Genomic DNA, 23,920 nt, shown 5'->3' with positions numbered 1-23,920 from the left:
GTAGAACCGCATGCGCGCCATCTACCGTCGAGCTTTGCACTTTGCATTCTCTCTCTCTCGAGAGAGAGCGAAACTTTTCTCTCTCTCTCTGCGTTCCTAGTCTCTGTTCCTTCCTATGCGTTCCTAGTCTCTGAAACCTAAACTGGTAGCACTGGTAACAAGAAGAAGAAGAAGTTTAACAGATCAAAGAAAAATTTAAAACATTTCCAACTTTTGCCGGTTTCGAACGTGCTAATTTCCCGCCGTCGTGTTTTCCGTTTCCGGAACTTGCGTCGCGGTCCCGGCAACACCGCTGCCAATACCCGGGGGAGCGAGTGCCCCGAAGGGAAGATACAAAAAACCGAATCCGTGTTTCGAAGCTGATCTTGCGCGTATTTACGGAGTGAGTTCGGGTTGACCCCGGACTGGATCGTTTCCTGTGGCCGCCAGTACCCTTTCGCTGCGTAAGTGTAAATGGCCGCGGCCAACATTCGGTGCAATTATTGGGTGCCATTAAAAGGCCGCGATTGTGACGTGTTCGTGGCGCACCGTGCTCACCGCGATCGCGCAGGTGCCCAACCCGAAAACCCGTTTCGAATGGTGTGTTACTTTTGTTCTATGTTTTGTTTCTCGTGGCTCTTTTGTGTCCGATCGCGAGCCTGTGTATGTGTGTGTGATCAGTGGTATCTTCCGACGCGCCGAGATTGAAGCAACCTCCACACCACGAGCCTCGCAGAATCCATTTTCTGGCCGGACTCGGCACCAGTTCTGCTCCAGGAAAAAAAGGGGCAAATCGTTAACCACGGTCCGCTGGAGGACGACACGATATCTTATCGGGCCCGTCATTGGCAGCCACTTGATGACATCGTCATCGTCGCTGTCGCGATAATGGGGCCGGACAATTAATGACTCATGTATTCGTCAAATCGGTTCGAATCACTCGTTATTTATTGCTCCAAGTGACCGCGATTAATTTTCTCTGATAACACACAACAGCTCGGTGTGGAGCAGCTCTTATCTTCACCGGGAGGACGATGTACTACTTGATAAGTGGTGGTGTCCACGTGAACTGGAACTGCGCGACAGGATGCATCTGTCCACGGGGAAAAGAACTCTTCTTCGGCTTGTGTGACTCCACGATATGATGTGTGACTTTCGCCAGCCAGCAATCATCATCATCATCATCATCGTCAGTGGCAGTCACTGCAGCCCGGCACGACTGCGTCGTTATCGTTAAGTGTTTTTACTTTTCTCGTTTTATGCTTTTGCACACCTTCTGCGGGGCCGTTCTTTGCGCTGAACCATCAAAAGGCTGCCCCACCCGGGGGGGGCCAGACCCGACCTGGCCCGCACCACCGCACACATTCGCGCACAGCCGCAGAACTGGGACTGGGAAGCTAACCTTTGCTACCCACCGGCCCAAACCACCCCATAAACACACCCTGGGCTGCGGACATTCCGGACGGAGCGGGTTTTCTTCTGCGGCATCTCGTCGGCTTTGTCACGGTTTCTGGTTGCTTTTCGCAACCGCACCCCCGCGCGGATGATTGATGGCCATTGATGGCGCGCGTTGTCGTCTGAAGGTTGCCGGCCGAGACGCTCCTCTGTCGAGCGCAGCCATCCCCGGGCGCTTTGTGTGCGATTAAAGGCTTCTTCCAATTACCAGGAGTTGAAGGCTTGTTGTGTTTGCTGATCGCGTTATGATTGAAATATTAAACCGCCTCCTCCTCGGAGGGTGAGGGGGGCTGGACATTTTGAGTTTCATCAGCCCAATCGCCGCCGGATGAGAAGTGGATCTTTTAATTACCCTGAGCTCTCAATCGGAGCTCGATCTGTCGTCGGGTTGCCGGTGACTGTGGCAGAGTTTGATTTGGTTTCCTATAGTTCGGTCTGTGTTTGGAACCCTGGGTTTGGGTGAAATCGTGTGCTTCGGCATTTTTTTAAAGACCTAGACCGCTGAATTAGATCAAGGGTGTGTAATGGAGGAACTTCTAAACACAAAAATCGAGCATTCGTAGAAAAAGGCAACCAGTTTTAGATGTTTGCCATCTGTTACGAGCTTTTCGCCAACCGTACCCTTGGTAGGTACCCTTTTGGCCAACCGTAAACTTTGCACATTTTTCGGCAGCTTTGACTATTTTACAATATGAAGGCATACCGTGGCGCATTTTTTCACGTGTTAGTCTCACGTTAAAAACCATATAACTTTGAACGCGAATTCTTTACACGATATATTAAATAGATCGCCATCGTTGTGCGCCACAAACCGGCGTATAGCGTATTTATTAATAGTGTTTACGGTTAACACAATACACGGCGAAACATGCATAGAACTGCAGAAAAGCTGGAGCCTCCCATTTTCCAATGAATAATAATTCCCGTACCAGCCAGAGCCGGGTGTTTTATCTTTAAATTTGCATTCCAAAAGAGCACCTGCCCTCGAACGCCACCATCTCGCTTTCTGTGCACCGTTTCTGGTTGGAGTGTACACATTTAATGATAGCGTTTTATCTCGAACCCCATAAAGTTGTGGGTTCATCGGGTCTGTTGGGGTGCTTTTAAAGGTGGTAACGAGGTTCGCACCTCGTGGCCGGCCCCCGATCGTGTGATCGTCCCCACAAACAGGAGAAGCCGTCGATTCGCCATCGTCATCGACGCGCCTGGCAACGATAGACCCCAGGGCATTAGAATGAGATAGGGGCAACGGGGTGATGCATTATGCGCCAAAGTGCATTATGCACCACCAGCACCCACCATCAATGGGGGGGGGGGGCTCTTTTCTGTGCAACGAAAGGGCACAACCCAACATCAATTGTTGTCGGCAGCCCGATCCGTGATCACGTCGGTGATCAGCGGTGCACGGGTGCATCCCGACCGAACTAAGGTGCACTTAGTTTCGCTATTGTTTCAAATAATGCTCACGGCGAAGGGCAACAAGGAAGCACCGGTGGAGGGCTTGTCTCGTCGTCCAATACGAGCGGAGCGTTCGATGCTCCGCAAGCGGCGAACCAGAGGGAATCCAAAATTTGAATCGAAATTGGCTGCCGGACAGCAGACGGCGGAGAACAGAATCCGGGGGCCCACCACACCACACAAACACAGAGAAACACAGAATGTGATTATCATCGCCGGATGGGAAAATGTAAAGTACGTACGAGGAAAGTGCGAGGAAAACAAACAAAATGACTCCACGCGCCGCATTGAGTGTGTATCTGTGCGAAACAAACACCACGTCACGGGCCGCGGTGGGTCCAGAGTTACGGTTTACATAAAACATCGAGGCGGCCAAGTGGGGAGTGAAAAAAGTGTAATTAAATAACTCTAAGGTCCCTTCCTCGTTGGGAAAAAAAACAAAGCATTATGGGAAAGACCCCCACAACGCGCACCTATGGTAATGGTCAGCGGCAGCAAAAATCGCGCCCGTCGACGGATAACACGCACTTCTCTCGTGAGTTCGTGCGCACCGGCTGCAAGATTGGTGCGTGGTCATCCCTTTGGCCCCTGAATTCCGGTACGCCACACTCGGTGGTTGCCGGCGTTGCACATGGCTGACCACGCGGGGCGATCCTCTGTCCGGCCAGCGTGTTAGGTCAGTGTCATTCGGCGTGACTAGGCCGTCTCCGGCCCCCTTCCGAGTGGAAACTTTATGGCTCACGGCACCGGGGAAATTGTCATCCGACACTGCGCAGCGCCGCCAGTGGTGGTGCTTGAACTAGATCGAATTTCGTGCCCGGGAAAGGCCAATGCCAAGCGCTACGCATCGAAACTTAAACTCGAGGTTGTTGATTGATGGCTGTGGTTTTAGAACGCTGACCGGTAGTAAACTCTATGAGACAGCCATTTCAAGCGGACCATGCCGATTGATTGGTTTCCATTAAAATTCTGCCCCACCGAGAACGGGCGGCAATTATAGACTCCACGTTGAAACAATCATTTTAATTTCACCGGACAACTTCAACCAGCTTGTCATACTTTGGGGACGAGCGTAGCGCTAGACTTTTAAACGGCTAATTGGTGGCCGGCAATTAAAGGCGGTTTATCTGCAGCTCCTCCGCCGGTACAAAACAATTATCCCGTGTTTCTCGTGTTTCATGTTTAATTCCAACGGGCCCATTCCGGCTTCTATTACTTTCCTTTTCGTTAGGTTTTAATCCGTTGCGACCGAGCCCCGGGGACACTGATGGCATTTTCCCATCCCGTGGAATGTTTTTACCGGCGGTTTGTTGACTTTTTCGTGAGAGGAATAAAGCATTGTAACCAGTACTGTGAGTCTAGTGGGTCTAACGCCTGTAATTCTAGTCTACTTCTGTGTGCAAAAGCTGCATGCATTCGACGCGGGGGCACGGGGTCCCAAAGTGAGCCCTTCTAGTCCAGGCCACATGGTTCGTTACGTTCGTGCGAAAACGCCGTCTTTCTGAGTGTTGTGGGCCACCATTTGATCCGCCCTCGGGCAGCATGATGCTTCCATGTTTTCATGTCTCAATTATCGTCCCACAGTGTAACGCCTTCGGCGAACACCTCCATGGGTCGTGTTTGCTGACAGGGGCCTGTCATGTGTGTGCCAACCCCTTAGGGGCTGGCGGTGCAGATTCTAATCAATCATATCGTGACAAGTGAGCATTGAGAGGAAATTGATGTTAGAAAATTATGTACCGTCGCTGTTGTCCATGTTCGGCTGTGGCAGGCAACATGTGTTGGGGTTCCTTCAATTATCACGCTCTCGGTACGGCCGACGACGGTTGTGGTTTCAGTGAGAGGGTTCCAAAATGGCTCTTGCAGCAGCTGGATTCACGAGCATTAAATCATTTCGTAAAGATACATTTTGAATCCAATCTATTTAAACACTCCCTTCGACTTCGTCTCGCTGCATCCACGCTTCTCTTCACGCTGAAACAAGATCGCCAGATCTCGAAGAGGCAACGTCTTGAAAACGATGAAAAATTGCTGGAAAATTGCTTTCCTCACCTATTGCACTGCGCACCGGGCAGCAAAATACACTAAAGCCATTTAAAAAAATCGGAAAAAGCCACCCATTCTCGCGGTTGATTCCAAACGGTTCATTTCGGTGCTTTTGTTGCAAGCGTGGCGCATAATCGCGCAGCGGCAGCACCGGTTCTCCGGAGGCCGGGACGATTAGCTCAAGGCTGGCAGAATTTTTTGTTTATTGTCCGCTTTGCGGCACTTTTTGTTCGGTGCGTTTCAAACCGAGGAAGAAGGCCAACCGTTGGTGTTTACCAATGCTCTCGAATCGATGCGAACCCGCGCGCCCTGACGGTGGCACAAATGGTGGCCGGCACAGAGGTTAACAAAAATTAACCAATTCACTGGCCCCCCCCGGTCGTGCAACCCCTCGCAATACCCCCCTTTTGGTGGGGTTTTGTGGGTAAACCGGACGACGAAGCTTTTGGGGGCACGGCTGAAATTAGCATACATTAAATTTGGAGCGTGCTGGCCTTCGGTGGCCACGGTTCTTTGCGGCACTGAGTTGCGTAGCGGTGCAATGCGATGCAGGAAGTGTCCCGCAGCGCGAGTGGCACAGGGACGTATTCCAGTCCTGGTGGCTAATTGCGTGGTCGCGAGACTTATCATCTGGTGTTGCTCCTTCGACTTTATCGACCCAAGCGGACTGTGGGCAACAGCTTATTGTATCGAACCCGGACCGACCAGAGCCCCGGTAAGAGCTGTTAAAAAGTTGCAGTAAGCAAAGCGCTTAAACCACGCAACCCATTCGTGGATATGTTGTTACCGCTAATGATGTTGCGGGGTACGCGGTTAATGCAGCTGCGCTCATGTACTGTGTCGATCAATCTCTCTCACATTATGCGGGGGGCCTCTCAATGTGGTGCAGCCTTCAAGCAGAGAAGTTTCACTTTTCCAATCTAACATCGTCCCGCCGCGATCCGGATGCTGTTGGGAGCACCAGAAAATCGGTGAACTAATTTCTGCGGTGCACGGTTTCATCGCCGTAATGGTTTTAAGAAGGTGCTTAGGATACGTACTTTTTGTGGGTTTTAATGGCAGACACGTGGTTTGCGTTAGTTCGAAGTGAGCGACACGTGACGAGCGAAATGGTTGGTTTTTGTGTTAATCGTTTCCCAAGTGGTTTGTGGTTGGGGTTTTTCGTTCACTTTTGGATTGGTATTTTTGAAATAATTATTTAACTTCTCAATGTTGCCGAAAGAAATGTGTGTTTAAAAAATGTCCGCATTCACAAATGTGCCCGGTTGCGCCACAAACAATTGCTCAATTGCGCCACCACCGGCATTGGGATTTGAAAGTAAAATTGTTGCCGGAGATCAGGGGCCCGCTTAACGCACCGCTTGCCGCTAGTAAGATCGTTCCCCGGCGAAATGAATCGATTCCGCGACCGGGCGACTCGCGCGTTACCCCCAAATTGCGAAAGAAAGCGAAACGTTCCCCCCCCGGGGTCTCGGGTATCCATTAGCATAAAGTTGTGAAGCATTAATCTGAACGACCATTGAACACCTCAGGGGCTTGCGGCGATATAGCCAAGCTTAAAGCAGTCCCTTTCAGTTGTGGGTTTTGCCCGCCGAAGAAAGTTGCACTCCTGTGGTCTTAAAATACTCGAAGCGATTCTAAAAAGTCCCATCAGTAAGTGGTGTTTTGGAGTGCATGCAAATTTTGAATTCCGTCTTGCGAGAAGTCAAATGCGTGAAAGCATTACGAAAGATCGCATCATCCGCCCGGATCAGTTCCATTGCCCTAGCGCGTGGCAAAGTGAAGCGAAAGTGCGCGCCGCTAAACACGGTTACGGTTAACGTATCATGTATTTAGGAGTGCCAGTGAACCTCACGAGACCGTCTCTTGTACAGCATTTCACAGGAACTGAGAAGGAACGGTACACCGAGCACCGAGTGTTTGCATTTGCATCGAACAGTGCACAGGGGAACACCTGCCGGTGAAACTCCCGGGCGAGCTCGGACCTTAATCCCTCTATCACCTTCGCCCACCCGACTACGACGACGGTTCAATGAGAGCGGAACTAAATGCCTATCGGTAGAATAAGCGGAAGCGATGTCGTCGGATAGGATACACCGGTAAGTAGTGGTGATAAGCCCCGGTGGCGCTAGGGTCGTGCACAATTCGGCACGCTGTTCGTTGATGCTAATGAAGGAAAGTCGGTGGGACTTTCTCACGCACCGCGCACAAGGCCGGTGATTATGCTATCATTTGGTGTGTTTCCTTATTTTGCGTAAAATAATGGCTTCCAATAAGCCTGGTTCCCGGTTGCAGCGGTTTGTTATGAATCGGTGTGGCTCTCGAGTGGGTCTTTGATAGTGAAGCCTATCTCGCTGGAAGCAGCGGAAGTGCTTTCAACGACTGTGAGCTCTCGCCTCGCATTAATCCGACAACGGCAGGCCCTCGTCTAAGTGGCTATGCTCTGTTTTGATTGTTGCGACCCTCGATTCACATTGTATTTGCTGAAAACTGTCCTATAAGAGGTTGATCGACTAAATGGAAAGGTTTTGAATGAAAACAATTAAATTTGGTTGTGTCATAAAATTACTTTTGGTACACACAAGTTACTGATTATGGTAATGTATTGTTTTCTTTTCCTTTTAGAGCCGCCAAAGATGGATTGCTGGACGTGTTGCGGGAAGCAACCCGTTCGGAGGCCAACGCCAAAGATGTGGACGGAATGACACCGGTGCTGTGGGCCGCTTTCGAGGGCCATTTCGATGCTTTAAAACTCCTAGTCGCGCGAGGGTGAGTGAGGCCAATAGACACTGCTCAGTTAGTTTCTAATCGACATTTCTCCCCGATAACAGTGGTGATCCGGACAAGGCGGACCAGTTTGGCAATACGGCGCTACACCTAGCGGCTGCGAAGGGCCACCTGCAGTGCGTCGATTTTCTGGTGCAGTTTGGCGTAAACATCTACGCACTCGACATTGACCACCACAGTGCGCAGGATTTGGCGGCGATCAACAACCGGGACAACATTTTGCGCTATCTGGACGGTGCCGCGGCCACACTAGAAGCTACCGACAGGTAAGCTCTGCCACGAACGTGCACAAATTCGCGTTACTTTAACTAACGATCTCTCCACCGTAGGAAAAAGGCTCACGAGTTCAAAGAGCAAGCCAAAAAGAAGTCGGAAAAACGGGCCCGCGAATTCGCGAGCCGCCAGCAGAAGCACGACCGTGAGCATGACGCTGGTGTCCGTGTGCGGCCGCATCGGCCCTCGAACATGCTGCAAGCACTCAAACACAAGCTGTGGGCCGGCAGTCAGGGTAACCTGCTGCAGAGCCAACGGTTAACGGAACCGGTACCGCCGGCTTCTACCAAATTTAGTGCGCTGGTCGGAGGTACCGTCACGCGCGGCGGTGGCGGAGCTGTGAAGAAGCGAACCGATGCCCTGAAAGTTCGCCAGCAGATGGAAAACGGAGGTAGGGCTCTCGGAAAAGGCGGAAGAACGGCTCAAAGTAACTCTTATCTTTCTGGGTAGATTTCAAAATTGGTGAAATAGAAGCGAACGGCAAACGGAGCGTCCGCTCGATACAGGGCTTACGGCGGGACTCGGAAGTGCTGTACGTCGGAACGTACAGCTCAAACGACGATTCGAACGCTTCCGAGCGGCGCGGAAAACTGAAGGACGTATTCGACGTTTCGGACTCGAACGGTGGCGGTGGTGAAGATGACGACGCGGATGAGGACAGTGGCAGTGGGACGAGCGGAAAGTACGGTACCATCTCCCGGTCCCTCAGTCAGCCCGACTTTTTGGCCAACGTTACCGACGAGGTGACGGAGGATGTGCTACTCCAGCGCCCCTCGGGATTGTTTAGCCGCCCGTCGTTTGGCAATCTGGCCTTTCCGTGGGTATCGTTCGCCGGGACACTCCCCGTTGCGTTTTCGCCAAACGAATAACTGTTCCCATTTTTTCAGACGCTCCGTATCGAACGTTTTGGCCCAGCTGGGTAACGAAAATTCATCCAGTGCCTCGTCGGACGGTTCGCTAAAGGCTAAGCCAACGACGAAGGGCGCCATCAAGCCCCGCTCGCAGCTTGTGATCTCCGACTCGGAGTCGGACGTGGAAAGCTCGGACAACGAGGAGTCCGATTCGCTCGCGATACTACGGTTCCTGGCGGCTTTTAAGCTGGAAGACTACTATCCAGTGTAAGTGCCACGGGTGAATGTCTGGATGGAGAACTCCAAAAGACCTCTATCGTCCCATTTGCTTGTAGGTTCCAGAAAAACGAAATCGACATGGAAACCCTCATGATGCTCACCGAAAATGACATCAAATCGTTGGGCCTTCCCCTGGGTCCATATCGGCGGCTGTGCAACGCAATACAGGAACGAAAGGAGGCCCTCGCGCAGCCCGGCACCATTACCGACAGTCGGCTTTAAGTCTACGACCCGGCCTCTGGGGATTCGCATTTAATTTGCTTGTACAGTGCCTAGTGCATTAGGTTTCTCTAGTTAGTTACGCTTCTTTTATTCGCTGTTCGCTTACTGTTCAGCTCGCGTCCTGTGCTGAAGTAAATTATTACGAATTTTATCGAACTACTTACTACACCTGAACTGAATGAAAACCCCGAAATCACACGAAGAAAACTGGGTCGTTTATTATTGTCAACAAAATTACAAACAACGGCACATTGCACATTCCATGTTATCTTGCCCTGAAATGTTGCCATACTGCGCCATACTCCGGACAGCAAATTGCGAAGCTTCAGTCGTATTTATACTGCTCAATGGAGTTTTCCAGCAGAAGAAATATTTTCTCCGGTGTCATTCCGCTGCCTGTGGGCGCAAAAGAAAAATGGGAAAATGAAAGCGATCGTCATCGAAGTTCTGTGTGTTCCAGCCATCGTACCCATGCTTAGCCAGACATCCGGTAGTCCGGCATCGCGCCGTGCTGCTCGCAGTGCATTTCGAATGGCGTACGTGACGACGGGACTAAGCGACAAGGCCGGCTCCCCGGTGGTTTTAGCGCGCAGCACACCACCCTCGTTGACGCTTTTGGCCAGAAACGAGACTCGAAAGTCGACCGGAATGTCACGGCAGCCGGGCACCTTGTAGTTCCAGGAGCGATTGTTGACCAGGGCACCGTCCTTCGGATTGTACACGAGCGCCTCCGTCAGTTGGTAGCCCAGCCCCATCATGAACGCTCCTTCGATCTGACCGACATCGATTCCGGGGTTCATGCTTTCACCGACATCTTCCAGTATATCGACGCGCCGTACCACAACCTGACCGGTGAGAATGTCCACCTCAACCTCTCCGCATGCAACGCCCCAGACCGTGTACGGCCGGATGTCGCTCGGTGTAGCGAAGTATGCCGCCTGCAGATCAACCTCATCAAACGAAGCACTACGGACCACTTCCAGCCACGATTTGGTCCTCAGCAACGATCGGTACGGTTTGAGACGCTCCAGCAGAATTTCGCAACACTTCTTAACGGCCTAAAAGTAGACAAAAGAAACATGTAACGTACCCAGCAGAACGGCGGGAAAGGGTAGCTTACCGCAGTTGCCCCGTCAGTGGCCTGGCTGTGCTGTGAGGCGTCCGAGTTTGCGTTCAGCAAACTGTTGGTCGGCTTCACGGTGATCTTCTCCAACGGCAGCCCGAGCAGGTGGGCCGCAACCTGGGCAACCTTGGTGTTGATGCCCTGGCCCATCTCGATGCCACCGTGCACGACCGCAACCGAGCCATCGTCGTTGTGGATCGACACGACCGCGTTCTTCATCGAGTGGATCTCGAGCGGGTACTGCATTGGCATCACGGCAATGCCCCGCTTGTGCCACCGGTTGTCCCGGTTGAAGCTCTCGATGGCCACGCGCCGCTCATCGTACGCCACCTGCCTCCGGAAGCGGGGCAACAGCTGGTGCATCTTGTTCTCCCGCGCAATGTTCACCATTCGCACGTCGATCGGATCAAGCCCGGTCCGGTGCGCGATATGCTCCATGATGTTCTCGATCATCGCAATACCGTCGGAGGTTCCCGGCGATCGTGCCCAGGTATTTGGCGCCACATCCGTCCGGGCAACCTTTCCCCGTAGCTTCCAGCTGTCGGTGCGGTAACAGTTCTTGAACATATCGCTGGTCTTGCCACCGAGCATCAGGTTGACGGTGGCACCGTCGTCGTGGATGTACGTGTGGCTTAGCTTGCCGATGCGACCGATCCGATCGAACGACACTTCGTACTCGCTCACGCTGCCGGCCCGCTTCCCCGTCGCTGACATAGCGGTCTCGAGTGGCAGGATCATGCGCACCGGGCGCCCGGTGCGGTGAGCTGCCACGGCACAAGCGCAAGCTATTTGGCTCGCGTACGTCAGCTTCAAACCGTACGCACCGCCAACCCGCTTTACGACGACGTTCAGGAAGCTCTCTGTCGTGCCGAGAGCCTGCGAGATGGCGATCTGCACATGATCGAGCCACTGAGTAGCACAGAACACATCCATCGAATCAGCTTGCGGTACGCAGAAACACGCCTGCGTTTCCATCGGGTAGTGGTACTGGCCGCGAAGATCGAACCGTCCCGCCACGGTAATCGGACCGTCCCGTGCCTGACGGTGTTTAGCTCCACGGCGATCGTACGGTTGATCGGTCACGCGACTAAACTCGAGCGCATCGTAAACATCCTGCACCGTCGGCATGACCGGGCGGTTGCTTGTCCTTCGGTACTCAACCCGCACACACTGCACCGCCCGGTTGGCCAGTTCGAAGCTCTCCGCACACACCATCCCCACCACCTGGCCCACGAACTGTACCTGGCCGCTGCAGAATATTTCCTCCACCTCGCGGGCACCCATCTCCAGGGGCATGTAGTTGTTGAAGCCCGGCACATCCTTCGCGCACAGGAACGCAATCACTCCGGGCAGCTCCAACGCGTCGGAAGCATCGATCTGCACGATCCGACACTGCTGTTCGGTGGCCAGTACCAGGGCACCGTGCAACTCGTTCGACAGTCGCGGCATATCGTTAATGAACTCCGCTTCTCCCGCACACTGGGCCAACGCTTCCAGCTTCGGCACGTTCTTCGTCAGGGGCCACCGCTTCCGGTAGGTGTCGTACGTTTGCTGACCGGACGAAACGGCCGGCCGCTCCACGGCGAACGCTCCACTGCCCATCAACCGGCCCCGCACCTCCGGGTGGATGCTGAGAGCGAAGCGGTACAGCAGCGACAGAGCCAGCTGCTTCCGGTAGTCGGGCGATGCATCCGGCAACACGGCATCCGGTTTCAGTTCGCTCGCGAGGAGGGTCAGTGCCTGGGCGAGCGTTTCGTTAGTGGCCAGTGGTTTCCCCACCAAGAGGGCTTCCGTTTTGCGAGCATGGACGAACATCGGATTGATGCCACCGTAGCAGATGGTGCTCGAGATGCACTGCTTCTCGTCCGGACAGATACGGAACAGGAACGCAGCGTTAACGGTGGCCCGGCTATTTTGAGCTACGGGCATAATTTTGTACGATCGAAACGCGGTGCTGGTCGGATCGTGCGGTGGCAGCTCGATCGCCCGAATGATCTTCCGGCCCATGTTGAGCTTCAGGAAGTCCAACGGTGACACGTGGATGTTGTTCTGCTTGTTGACCACTGCAATGCGCGCAGAAAAAAACGGTAAGGCAGTCAGTCGTAGGGTAATTTGGTCAAGGGAAGGCTACTAAAGTTACTTATCGACAGGGTGGCTTCGGCGGCCTCCAGCAGGAGAAACACATCCGAAGGGAACTCCGGGTGCTGGTGTTTGATCATCAGATTGCCGGCGATTGTGCCCACGTTCCGAATCGGCCGGTTGGCCACCTGCCGGATGTGATCCGCCAGGTACGTGCAGTACAGGAAGTTTCGATTCTCTTCCGCTACGCCCTCCAGGATGCCGATCAGCTCCGTCAGTGTAGTGCCAGCTCCGACGGTAAGCGATGTCCCCAGTTTGTGTCCCCGGAGCTCCTCGACCGAGCCGACGTCGATGAACACCTGCAAGTCGTCCGGACGACGGTACACACCGTGGGCGGTGTTGCCTCCCACCAGGGTATAGGACTGGCCTTCGATCGAGTCAAGCACGTCGAACGCGCCCTCCAGCGTGACCACTCGGAACCACTTTCGACCATCGCGAAACTCAAGGCACCGTGTCAGCGATGAAGCATCGGTGCCCTTCGGTGGCCCAGCAGCTTTCAGAGTTCGGGGACACAGCGTCAGCTCTTCGATATCCGTCAGGTCGGGTTCGGGACCGCTAGCAAACGTTCGGAACGCCTCCAGGATCGGTCGGTAGCCGGTGCACCGGCACACATTCCCATCGAAGGCTGCCTCAATCTGAGCCGCAGTCAATGGGACCGCACCCGGTTTGTTCCGCTGGCCAGCCAGTAACCCGTACATACTCATCACCATACCCGGGGAACAGTAACCACACTGGGAACCACCGTACTCGGCCAACCGTTCCTGTACCGGATGGTAGGAGCCACGCCGACGCCCACCGATCCCCTCCACCGTCAGGATGTCATGTCCGTGGCATGACAACACCGGCACGAGGCACTAATTTTTGTGGGGGAACATCACAGTAATCAAAACCTCGGCAGGATGGCTATCCGGGGGTTGGAATACTCACCGAATTGGCAGCCCACGAGTGGCGCTCCTTCGACGCAGGGTGCTGGCCACTGATGGTGACCACGCAAGCACCGCAACCACCCTCGCGGCACATAAACTTCGTGCCCTTCAAATGGGCGCGATCGCGAATGAACGTGTTCAACGAGGTGTCCACCGGTACGGTGCTGCCGTTTACTAAAATGGACAAAACGAAACGGATTAAATGGTTGAGTTGATTGTTGCCAGCGAATTCGCCAGTGAGGAAAGTCGCACGTGCGTCCGATATGCATTATTCATGAACCGGTACCCCCCCAATTTAGGAAAGGTACTGTTTAAATTAATTTATCGCCGGATTTTTAGTATAACACAAAAGTGCATCACATTCAAACTCACTGCTCACTTGTGTTTTTCTTTTTCAAAACTAGCACAAAACACCTGGCGGCACTTTAAATCAACGCTCCTAAATTCCACGACTGCTGGGCGCCGTTATGGTCGGCGCTCACCTACCCGTGTAAAGCTGTCCGTTGATCGTAAACCGTACGTCGTCCATGGTCCAGAACGGAGAGAGCGATGACGTAGACAGCGGAGTCGGCGGCGATCCAAGATCCAAGTAGGCATGCGCACTGCTTCGTTGCAACCGAAGAACTGTTCGAAGCGATCGGAGCCGCAAGCCCGGCCGATTGGCGCTGATAAAGGTGAAGGAAGGTAACACCGACCAGGGCGGCCTCGTGAGGCCTCCTCATCTTCGCACCGGGAACTGGCAGGCTACAAGAGGCAGGTACACCGAAAACGAGAAAGGACGGTACGCGGTCCGGCGGCGCACTCAGGCGTTACGATCAGACGATACGGTGTGGAGCTGCGTGCGAGGAAGGTGTGTACTTTACCGCTTCAATGAATCAAACCCCACCGTCCGAATCTAACCGGATCACGCCATGTTCCGGCGCCGGTGAGGCGTTGGCCCTCGTCTCAGTCGTCAAACGGCCGTCGGTTCGTACACTCGCGCCACGATGTTCGCCAAGTTTACCATCAACGGAAAACCATACCGAGGTAGTGAACGCAGTAAGCTGGGGTGCTTTTGGGATGTGCTCTACTCTTCGCCATTTCCACAGTTTCTTCGGACCAGCTCCCGGTGGACACGTCGTTGAATACGTTCATCCGCACCGGCGTGCCACATCTTACCGGGACCAAGTGGATGTGTCTGGAGGGTGGCTGCGGTGTTTGCATCGTACACGTCGAAGGAACCCATCCGGTCACACGGCAGCGTACGGCTTTCTCCGTCAACTCGGTTAGTGGCTCCTGTGTTATCCTTCGCACTACGAAGGTTCTGATTTGAGTGTCCCCGTTCAAGTGTTTGTTCTCGGTGCTGTCCTGCCACGGCATGGACGTGCGCACCGTGGAAGGGATCGGCTCGAAGGTTTCCGGCTACCACCCGGTACAGGAACGGCTCGCGCAGATGAACGGCACCCAGTGTGGATTCTGTTCGCCCGGGATGGTGATGAGTATGTACGGGTTGCTCGAGTCAAAGGGCGGCACGGTCACGATGGCCGACGTGGAAGGTGCCCTGGCCGGGAACATCTGTCGCTGCACCGGCTATCGACCGATTCTCGATGCGTTCAAATCGTTCGCCGTTGATGCACCGCCCCGCGAGTCTTCGATTCCCGGGGCTTCGCACTGTTCCACCGACATCGAAGACCTTCCCCGGAGCTGTACCGACGAGCAGTGTCAGAGGCCATGTTCGGCTCGGGAATCGGCGGATGAGAGGTTCAACCTGCGGTGCGACAACAACCGCCGCTGGTACCGTGTCCGGACGGTGGATGAAATCTTCGAAATCATCGCACCGATCGACGATGGTGGGTACATCCTGGTAGCCGGCAACACGGGTCACGGTGTGTACCGGAGGAGTCCGCAGCTACGCGCCTTTATCGATGTGCGCAATGTGGAGGAACTGCACAACTACTGGATCGGCAGTACGGTTATTGTCGGGGCCAATGTCCCCCTGGCGGAGTTTATCGAGATACTGCGAGAGGCCGCGAAAAAGGATCGCCGGTTCTCGTACTGCACGGAAGTGGCACGCCACGTCCAGGAGGTGGCTCATCCTGCGGTGCGCAATGTGGGAACCATAGCCGGCAATCTGTCCCTCAAGCATCAGCACCCCGAGTTCCCGTCCGATTTGTTTGTGCTGTTCGAAGCACTCGGCGCTGAGATGACCATCGGTAAGTGGGCAGCACCCTTCTCTGATACTCTGCTAACACTTTGGCCCCCTGCAGTCGATGCGAATGGTTCGATCTACAAGCTGCTACCGAGTCAGTTCCTCGGCTTCGAAATGCGCAAGCGCATCATGCTCAACATCACGCTTCCCTCGCTGGATCCGGACCAGTTCGTGTTTCGCTCGTACAAAGTGGCGCCGAGGGCGCAGAACGCGAAAGCGTACGTTAATGCCGCGTTTCTGGTGCGGCTCTGTGCACGCAAAATCGACGTGGAACACGCGCGGCTCTGCTTCGGTGGCATCGCGCCCAGCGTAAGTGTACTTCCCCCTCAAGTCGATCGATTTCTCAAGACTCGATTCTTTGTAGTTTTCCCGTGCCGCCGCCACCGAGCAGTTCGTGAAGGGGAAGAACCTGTTCAACAACATCGCACTGCAAGGAACGCTGGCCACACTGAACGGGGAGTTGCCGCATGACGAGCAGGCCGTACTGCCCAGTTCCGCCTACCGCCGACAGGTGGCCGTTGGGCTGTTGTACCGATTTGTCCTGCAGATTTCACCACGCGATCGTCGCGTGGCCAACCCACTCGTGCGGACCGGCGGAACACCGCTTGTGAGGGCCCTCTCGAGTGGAAGCCAATCGTTCGACACGTACCCCACGAACTGGCCACTAACGCAGGCACTGCCCAAACTGGAAGCTTTCAACCAAACGGCTGGGGAGACGGTGTACGTTAACGATCTGCCCGCCCGGCCGGATGAGCTACAGGCTGCTTTCGTGCTGGCGGCATCCGCTCGCTGTGCGATCCTTAGCATCGATCCGGGGCGGGCTCTTGCCCTGCCGGGTGTGGTGGCGTTCTATTCCGCTGCCGATCTTCCGCAGGGTGTGAACGACTTTGCGGCCCTCAAGCAGAACGTCAACACGACGTTCTTCTTCAACCCGGTGGTGGAGCAGATATTCTGTGCCGGTCGTGCCCTTTACCACGGCCAACCGGTGGGGATCGTTGTGGCCACGACGTTCGCACTGGCCAGTGAAGCAGCCTTGTTGGTGGCGATAAGCTATGGGCCACCCGATCCTGGTCCTATTCTTCCCACACTCGCCGATGTCCTAGAGGCCGGTGCGACGGAACGGATCGCAACCCTACAGGAAGACATGGTGGGTCGGGCGTACTACCGGGCATCGGTTGGTGGGGCAAGCCACGTGACCGGGACATCGGTGTTTGGAAGCCAGGTCCACTTTACCCTCGAGCCACAGAGCTGCCTGTGCGTTCCGACCGACGACGGAGGGCTGGACGTGTACAGTTCCTCGCAGTCAAGCCATCTGGTGCAGTTGGCCATCTCGAAAGTGGTGGGACTGAGGCAGAGCAGCATCAACGTAATTATCCGCCCAGTCGGGGGATCGTACGGGGCCAAACTAACCCGAGCGACTTGGATTGCCTGTTGTGCGGCTTTGGCCGTACATCACACGAAACGCCCGGTGCGGATGATTGTCCCGTTCGAAACCGCCACCAGCGCGATTGGGAAGCGCATCGGAGCGCACTGTCCGTACGATGTGTATTTCGATTCCAGCGGCAAGATCCTGAAGCTGTCGGCGGTTTACATCCAGGACTTTGGTTCGTCAAACTACGAGTCGATGGCAATACCGTTCCGGGAAGCGTTTAAGAGTTGCTACAGTAACGGCACCTGGCGGTTGCAGATGCGCGGTGCGCTTACCGATGCACCCAGCACGACCTGGCTGCGATCACCGGGAACGGCGGAAGCGATTGCCCTGATCGAAACGGTCATGGAGCACATTGCGTTCGACAGTGGGCTAGACCCGCTTGCCGTGCGGCTGGCAAACATGGACCCGGCCAGCAATATGGCAACCCTTCTGCGGAACTTTGTCCGCGACGTGGACTTTAACACCCGCAAGGCCGCCGTCGAGCGGCACAACGAGACGAACCGCTGGAAGAAGCGGGGTATCGCGATCGTACCGATGGGACATCCACTGTCGTTCCTCGGTGGCATGAACGCCTGGGTGTCGATCTACCATGTCGATGGGAGCGTAGCCGTCACGCACGGTTGCACCGAGATGGGCCAGGGTGTCAACACGAAGGTGGCTCAGGTGACGGCACACATCCTTGGCATTCCACTCGCGAAGATCTCGATAAAGCCACACTCATCGCTCAGCTCACCGAATTCATTACCTACCGGAGGCAGCATGGGCACCGACATGGTGACGTACTGCGTGAAGCGATCCTGTGAGATGCTCCGGGAACGGATACGCCCCGTGCGGGACGATAACAGGACCGCGTCCTGGGAAGCGACGGTGCAAACCTGCTACCAGCGGGGCATCGATCTGACCGCTTCGTACAAGCTGCGCCGAGCCGACATACAGCCGTACACCGTGTGGGCCCTGTGCTGTGCAGAGGTCGAAGTGGATCTACTCACTGGCCAGGTGCAACTCCCGCGGGTCGATATACTGGAGGATACGGGCGAGAGCATGAACCCGCTGCTGGACATTGGCCAGATCGAGGGTGCGTTCATGATGTCCCTTGGACTGCACCTTCTGGAGGATCTACGGTACGATCGGGGGACCGGTGCGTTGGTCAACAACCGGACGTGGAACTATAAGCCACCGACCGCTCGGGACATTCCGATCGATTTGCGAGTCCACCTGCTCCAGAAAAGTTCAAATCCGGCCGGAGTACTACGCTCGAAAGCGACAGGTGAACCGGCTTACAATTTGGGCGTGACCGTGGCGTTCGCTTTGCGGTATGCTCTCTGTGCCGCCCGCCGAGATGCTGGCCTTCCGCGGGAATGGATCGAATTAGGTAACCTTAGATGGTTGGCGGCGTTGATCGAGACATAAATCGTTCACATTTTCGTTCGATCTCTTTCAGGAACATCGTTGACGGTGGAGAAAATACTGTCGCTGGCCGGAAACACGATCGATCAGTTCGTGCTCCACTGACACCGGGTCGATCGAACAATCGTGGATCAATCAATAAATGAAACGCATGGCGAATGCTTAGAGTTTGCATATAATTTATTCGTATCGCTCGTAAAGGTGGTGAGAAGAATTGTTAACACTAAAAACCGACCATGCTTTCCTGCAGTCCAGGAAGCAACCGACGAACGGGAAAAAAAACTCGAGCTCGATCAATCATTTCACTTATCATCACATCTTTCTTATCAGACAAAACATACACAATAACGTACTCTCGAGTCCCAACGAGTTGTCCATAGGAGATATACGCGCCCAACCACCAAATTGCCGGCCGGGGGTCGGGCTCGAAACAGCATCTTGTTGCCATCTGCCGGCCGTGAGTGCTCGTTATCTCAGATTCCAGGTGCGAATAGATAGGTTTATCTAGGATTTAAGTTTATCTACTATTGCTACTCTACTCTACAAAGGCCATTTAGCGCGAAGCCTGATTGCGGAAGCGCGTATCGTGCAATATTGGTCACTCTCTGCGCAAGTCGTTCATTCAAACGTGATTCAAGCTGGCTTGATACCGATTCACCGGCGAGCTGCTTCCTCCAAAATAGGCACGACCATTGTTGCTCCGGCCCGCCCGTTATCACTAGTAATTACGTCCTAGAGAGGCGCTTAATGTATCACGTGTGTGCCGCCGTGGACTGGCGCCTTCTTGAGCGAAGTACAACTCCTACAACAGTAACGGCTGGCTGGCTAGCGCTGAAGAAGCATTCAGTTCACTCGTTAGGTCGCTAGATTTGCTAAAAGACTTTGCTACTAAGCTGCACTAAAACTGCACTTCCCCTTTAAATACGGCACTTGGCGTGTGTCTGGTAAGTCTTTGATGTTCCTCTGTATACGCTTCTAGGATATCGCCAGTCCGCGGCTGACCTTTTTGTACATCCAAAGATAGTCCAAAGACTCAAAGACTTGATAGGAACGTAGCACGATGGGGTGGTGGGCTCCGTAATCGGCCTACGCCACCTGCTGCATCTGGTACAGTTTGGCGTAGATCCGATTCAACGCCAACAGATCGTCGTGCGTGCCGGACTCCACCACCACGCCGTTCTGGATGACACAGATCAGGTCCGCATTCTGGATGGTGGTCAGCCGGTGCGCGATGATCACACACGTCCGTCCCGTCCTCGCATGATCCAGCGCACTCTGGACGATCTTTTCACTCTGATTATCGAGCGCCGACGTGGCCTCGTCCAGCAGCAGGACTCGCGGATTACGTACCAAAGCCCGGGCGATGGCGATCCGTTGCTTCTGCCCGCCGGACAGTTGCGCTCCCTTCGTGCCGAGACTGGTGTCGTAGCCTTTCGGGAGGTTAACGATGAACTCGTGAATGTTGGCCATCTTCGCCGCCTCGATCACCTCGGGCATCGGGATGTCGCGCGAGTTGTCACCGTACGCAATGTTTTCCGCTATCGTCCGATCGAACAGGACCGGCTCCTGGGACACCAGGCCCATCTGCGAGCGGATGCGGTTGAGCGAAAATTCGGTCGTCGTGATACCGTCGATGTCCTGATAGGATTGGGGATTAAGTCTCGAGTATAAACGAACCTCACAAGCCCCACCACTTACCACTTTGCCACTGTCGGGGTCGTAGTAGCGCAGCAGCATCTGTATGCAGGTGGACTTGCCACATCCGGACGGGCCTACCAAGGCCACCGTTTGTCCTTTGCCAATGTTGAGATTCAAGCCTTGCAGCACCGGGACGGTGGGCCTCGTCGGGTAGCGGAACTCCACGTCAGTGAACTTTATGTCACCCTCGGTACGCTGCAAACGGGAAGAAAAAAACCGTGGGTCATAGGGGGGGGTCCTCTTCCGGTGCTGACCTGACAACAACTAACCTGCGTCAGTGAGTGATACGTGGAGGACGGATTGTGCATTCTCGGTGTACGGTCCAGTAGCTTCATCAGACGGCCGGCGGAAAGGATGGCCGAGTTGACGTTGGGTGCATAGGCCAACGCTTGTCCCAACATCCACGCTCCGAAGATGAGCGCTTCCGAGACCCTGCGGACGGAAACCGGAACGTCAGAAACACCGCCCAAAACCCACATTCGACCCCGATCTTACTTGATCACATCCTTGTACTCGAGTTCCTTCTCCGACACCAGCTTGCCACCGTAGAACAGGGCCAAACCGTATCCCGCGAAGGGCATAACCTGCCCGAGCGCAAACACGGTCCCGCGCAGGCGTGTCTTCTTACGGCACGCGAGATCAATCTTAATCGTCTCCTGCGCGTATCGCTCGAGGACGTGCTTCTCCTGACCCAGACTGGCCACGGTGCGAATGTTGGAGATGGCCTCCACCGCCAGCTTCGTTGCTCCCTCGGTGGATTGCTTTTCCTTCAGCCCACTGGACTCCATGTAGCGCGACTCGAGCGTGATCGAGGCCAGCGTCACCGGGATGGCAACGATCGACACGAGCGTAAGATTCCAGGAGTAGAAGAACGAGATGCCCACCCCGATGCAGATGGTTGAGGCGGCCTGAAGCAGTGAGCCGATCCTTGTGCCGGTCGCTCCCTGAATGCTGGCACAGTCGCCCGAAAGCCGGGCACACAGTGCTCCGACCGCATTGCGGCTCTCGTCGAACCAGGCCATCTCCTGGCTTACGATCGCCTTGAACGATTTCTGTCGCAGACGGGACGTTAATCGCACTCCGGCGATATTGAACAGATACGTCTGGAAGAAGGTGCCCAGACCGGTGATGAGGCCCAGCATCAGAAACAGCAGCGAGTAAAAGTTGGACTCCTCCTTCACGTACTCGGGATCGGCCACGGACAGGATCTGCAAGGGATCGCACCGTTAGCCCCACTCTCTCTCTCTCTCTCTATTCTCTACTCAGGACCCTGTCAGGACTTACCCCGTACATTTCTCCGAACAGGACGGCAAAGGCCGGGAAGGATGCACCGACCACGATGGCCGCGGCACACCCGAACAGAATGTAGGGCCACTCGGGCGAGTTGAGCTTCAGCAGTCGCATCAACGACACCGGGTACACCTCCTCCTGTTCTTCCTCGCATTTCTCCTCCGACTTGCCACTGTCCGACTCGTCGTCGGAAGAGTCCTCCACCGAATGCGAAGGAGAACCATCATTCGCTGGCCCCCCACTGGTGTCCTCATCTTCCGCCGCTTTCTGCGAGCCACTCGCCACGACCAGCTCGTAGTAGAGACCCCGGGCGGCCATCAGTGTATCGTGCGTTCCTTGCTCCATCACGATGCCCCTGTCGATGTACACGATCTTGTCCGCGTTCGTGATGGTGGACAGTCGGTGGGAAACCACGAGCGTCGTCCGTCCCTTGCTCGCCCGCTCCAGCGCATCCTGGACACGGCGTTCCGAGTTGGGATCGAGGGCCGAGGTCGCTTCGTCGAGCAGGAGGATCTTCGGGTTGCGTACCAACGCCCGGGCAATGGCAATCCGTTGCTTCTGGCCCCCGGACAGCTGTGCTCCCCGTTCACCGATCATCGTACCGTATCCGTTCGGGAGCTTCATGATGAAACTGTGACAGTTCGCAATCTTGGCCGCTCGCTCGATATCGCTTTGGCTGGCACTTGGATTACCGTACCGGATGTTATCGGCAATGGTCGTCGCAAACAGTACCGGTTCCTGACCGACCAGACCGATCATCGAACGAAGCCAGCCGATGTTTAGCTCGCTCACTCTCGTGCCATCGATCGTCACTGAACCCTGCGGGGAGGAACCGATCACCTTTCATTAGCTCAACCCCCAACAGACTCCCCGGTGTACTACTCACACTCAAAGGATCGTACAGTCGTTGGATCAACTGAAGGCAGGTTGATTTACCGCACCCGGAGGGGCCAACGAGTGCCACGGTTTGGCCCGTCGGAATGTCCAGATTGAGTCCTTGCAGCACCTGCACATCATTTCGGGCCGGATAGCGAAAGAATACGTTCGTAAACTTGATGTTTCCGTGCACCGTGCTCGGTTGCAGCCCGGCATCACCGAGTGCATCGATATCCGGGATGCGATCGATCACAGAAAATATCGTGGCCGCGGAACCCTTCGCCGTGGAAAATGCTTCCAAGTGTGGCGATGATAGGCCCAAGTTTTGTGCCCCGGCCAGCACTCCGAACAGCACGATGATCAGCACCGCCGGTGTGTAGTCCTTGATGTCTTTGCCCCGATCGTCCAGAATCAGGCTGATGCCGTACCAGAAGGCGAGCGCGTAGCAGCAGTAAATGATGAACCACATGATGCCCCCGCCGATGCCGGAGAAGAGGCCCTTCCGGCGCCCGTTATGCTCGGCACTGGCCAACCGCTCCCGGTACCGGTCCTGCTCCTTTCGCTCGCCCCCGAAAGCCACCACCGTCCGGATGCTGCCCAACACTTCCTCGGCCACGGCACCGGCCGACGAGTACGCTTTCAGTTCCTTCTCCGTCAGTGTGCTTTGCATCTGCGAGAGGAGAGAGATGTTGGGCAAAAGCGGTTACGATACGGGCTTTCCGGGGATCGGGGCCCCCGCAATACCGACCTTGGCCACGAAGGCCGTCGCCAGGATGATGATTGGAGCGCAGCTGAGAATCACGAGCGTTAGCTTCCAGCCGTAGAAGAACGAAAATATCACAGAAATAACGAACGACATCACCAGGTACGTGAAGATGGACAGCTTCTCGCCGATGCCTTCCTTCAGTTTGTCCAGATCGCTGCCGGAGGGCCAGTGGACCGTTAGAATGGGGTGGACCTCAGTCCGACTCTCTGATACTTACTCCGTGATGCGCACCGCAAAGCTGTCGTCACTGTTGAGATCGTACCAGGTCATGTCTTGGCGGAGGACCGCCTTCAGGAACAGCTGCCGGATACGGCTGATCTGTCGCTGGGCGGACCGGTTGATGCAGTCGACGCTGAGGGTTGCAAAAATGAACTGCAGCACCGTAACGGCCACGACCCCGAGCCCGAACGCTTTGGCGTCCTCCATGATGGCGGCACTGTTCTCTGCCTCGGTCGCGTTGACCCTTTGGGTTGGAAAACGGAATGCCCACTCATCAGTCATCGCGGACGAAGCGGATCATTTATTGATTTGTTTGTGCGTGCGTGCGATACTTACAGCACTCGGCCACCACCGAAGATCGACAGGATGGCCGTGTCGGTGGACTTCCCGATGCCGATGGTACGGTCGACCAGGAGCGTGGTGAACTCGCCGTACAGGATGACACCGTACGGTAGGCCGAGTGACGCCATCGACGCCAGCAGAATGCCCAGCAACGTGGCACATAT

At 55.1% G+C, this 23,920-nt stretch overlaps 4 protein-coding genes across 5 annotated transcripts; 2 read left to right on the top strand and 2 right to left on the bottom strand.

The window, feature by feature from the left end:
- The first annotated feature begins 234 nt into the window (after positions 1-234).
- Positions 235-9,515, top strand: LOC131215010 (pre-mRNA splicing regulator USH1G). Its single transcript, XM_058209378.1, has 8 exons — positions 235-443; positions 6,813-7,037; positions 7,564-7,707; positions 7,770-7,991; positions 8,055-8,389; positions 8,449-8,815; positions 8,886-9,116; positions 9,185-9,515. Exons 2-8 carry the CDS (start codon positions 7,015-7,017, stop codon positions 9,348-9,350), a joined length of 1,488 nt encoding a protein of 495 aa, XP_058065361.1. The 5' UTR covers positions 235-443; positions 6,813-7,014; the 3' UTR covers positions 9,351-9,515.
- Positions 9,516-9,675: 160 nt separating this feature from the next.
- LOC131216450 (uncharacterized) lies at positions 9,676-14,067 on the bottom strand. The gene is made up of 6 exons (XM_058210945.1): positions 14,025-14,067; positions 13,540-13,712; positions 12,614-13,466; positions 10,471-12,536; positions 9,820-10,408; positions 9,676-9,746 (listed from the first exon to the last, which is right to left on the bottom strand). The coding sequence occupies exons 1-6, from the start codon at positions 14,065-14,067 to the stop codon at positions 9,676-9,678; spliced, it is 3,795 nt and encodes a 1,264-aa protein (XP_058066928.1).
- Positions 14,068-14,524: 457 nt separating this feature from the next.
- Positions 14,525-18,670, top strand: LOC131216376 (uncharacterized). The gene is made up of 6 exons (XM_058210852.1): positions 14,525-14,564; positions 14,627-14,802; positions 14,866-15,730; positions 15,785-16,035; positions 16,091-18,530; positions 18,600-18,670. Exons 1-6 carry the CDS (start codon positions 14,525-14,527, stop codon positions 18,668-18,670), a joined length of 3,843 nt encoding a protein of 1,280 aa, XP_058066835.1.
- An 80-nt stretch (positions 18,671-18,750) lies between these two features.
- Positions 18,751-23,570, bottom strand: LOC131214809 (multidrug resistance protein homolog 49). 2 transcript variants are annotated; one of them, XM_058209152.1, is made up of 8 exons: positions 23,413-23,570; positions 23,178-23,349; positions 22,440-23,099; positions 21,548-22,372; positions 20,759-21,471; positions 20,518-20,695; positions 20,264-20,449; positions 18,751-20,203 (listed from the first exon to the last, which is right to left on the bottom strand). In XM_058209152.1, exons 1-8 carry the CDS (start codon positions 23,463-23,465, stop codon positions 19,652-19,654), a joined length of 3,339 nt encoding a protein of 1,112 aa, XP_058065135.1. In that variant the 5' UTR covers positions 23,466-23,570; the 3' UTR covers positions 18,751-19,651. The 2 variants fall into 2 exon arrangements, with proteins under 2 accessions (XP_058065135.1, XP_058065127.1); XM_058209144.1 differs by having other exon boundaries at positions 20,264-20,458; positions 20,533-20,695.
- Between the last annotated feature and the right edge of the window lie 350 nt (positions 23,571-23,920).

The sequence above is a fragment of the Anopheles bellator genome, chromosome 1 (assembly GCF_943735745.2).
Source record: "Anopheles bellator chromosome 1, idAnoBellAS_SP24_06.2, whole genome shotgun sequence".
In the NCBI taxonomy this organism is placed as follows: Eukaryota; Metazoa; Arthropoda; class Insecta; order Diptera; family Culicidae; genus Anopheles; species Anopheles bellator.
This window is presented reverse-complemented; position numbering and strand designations above follow the sequence as displayed.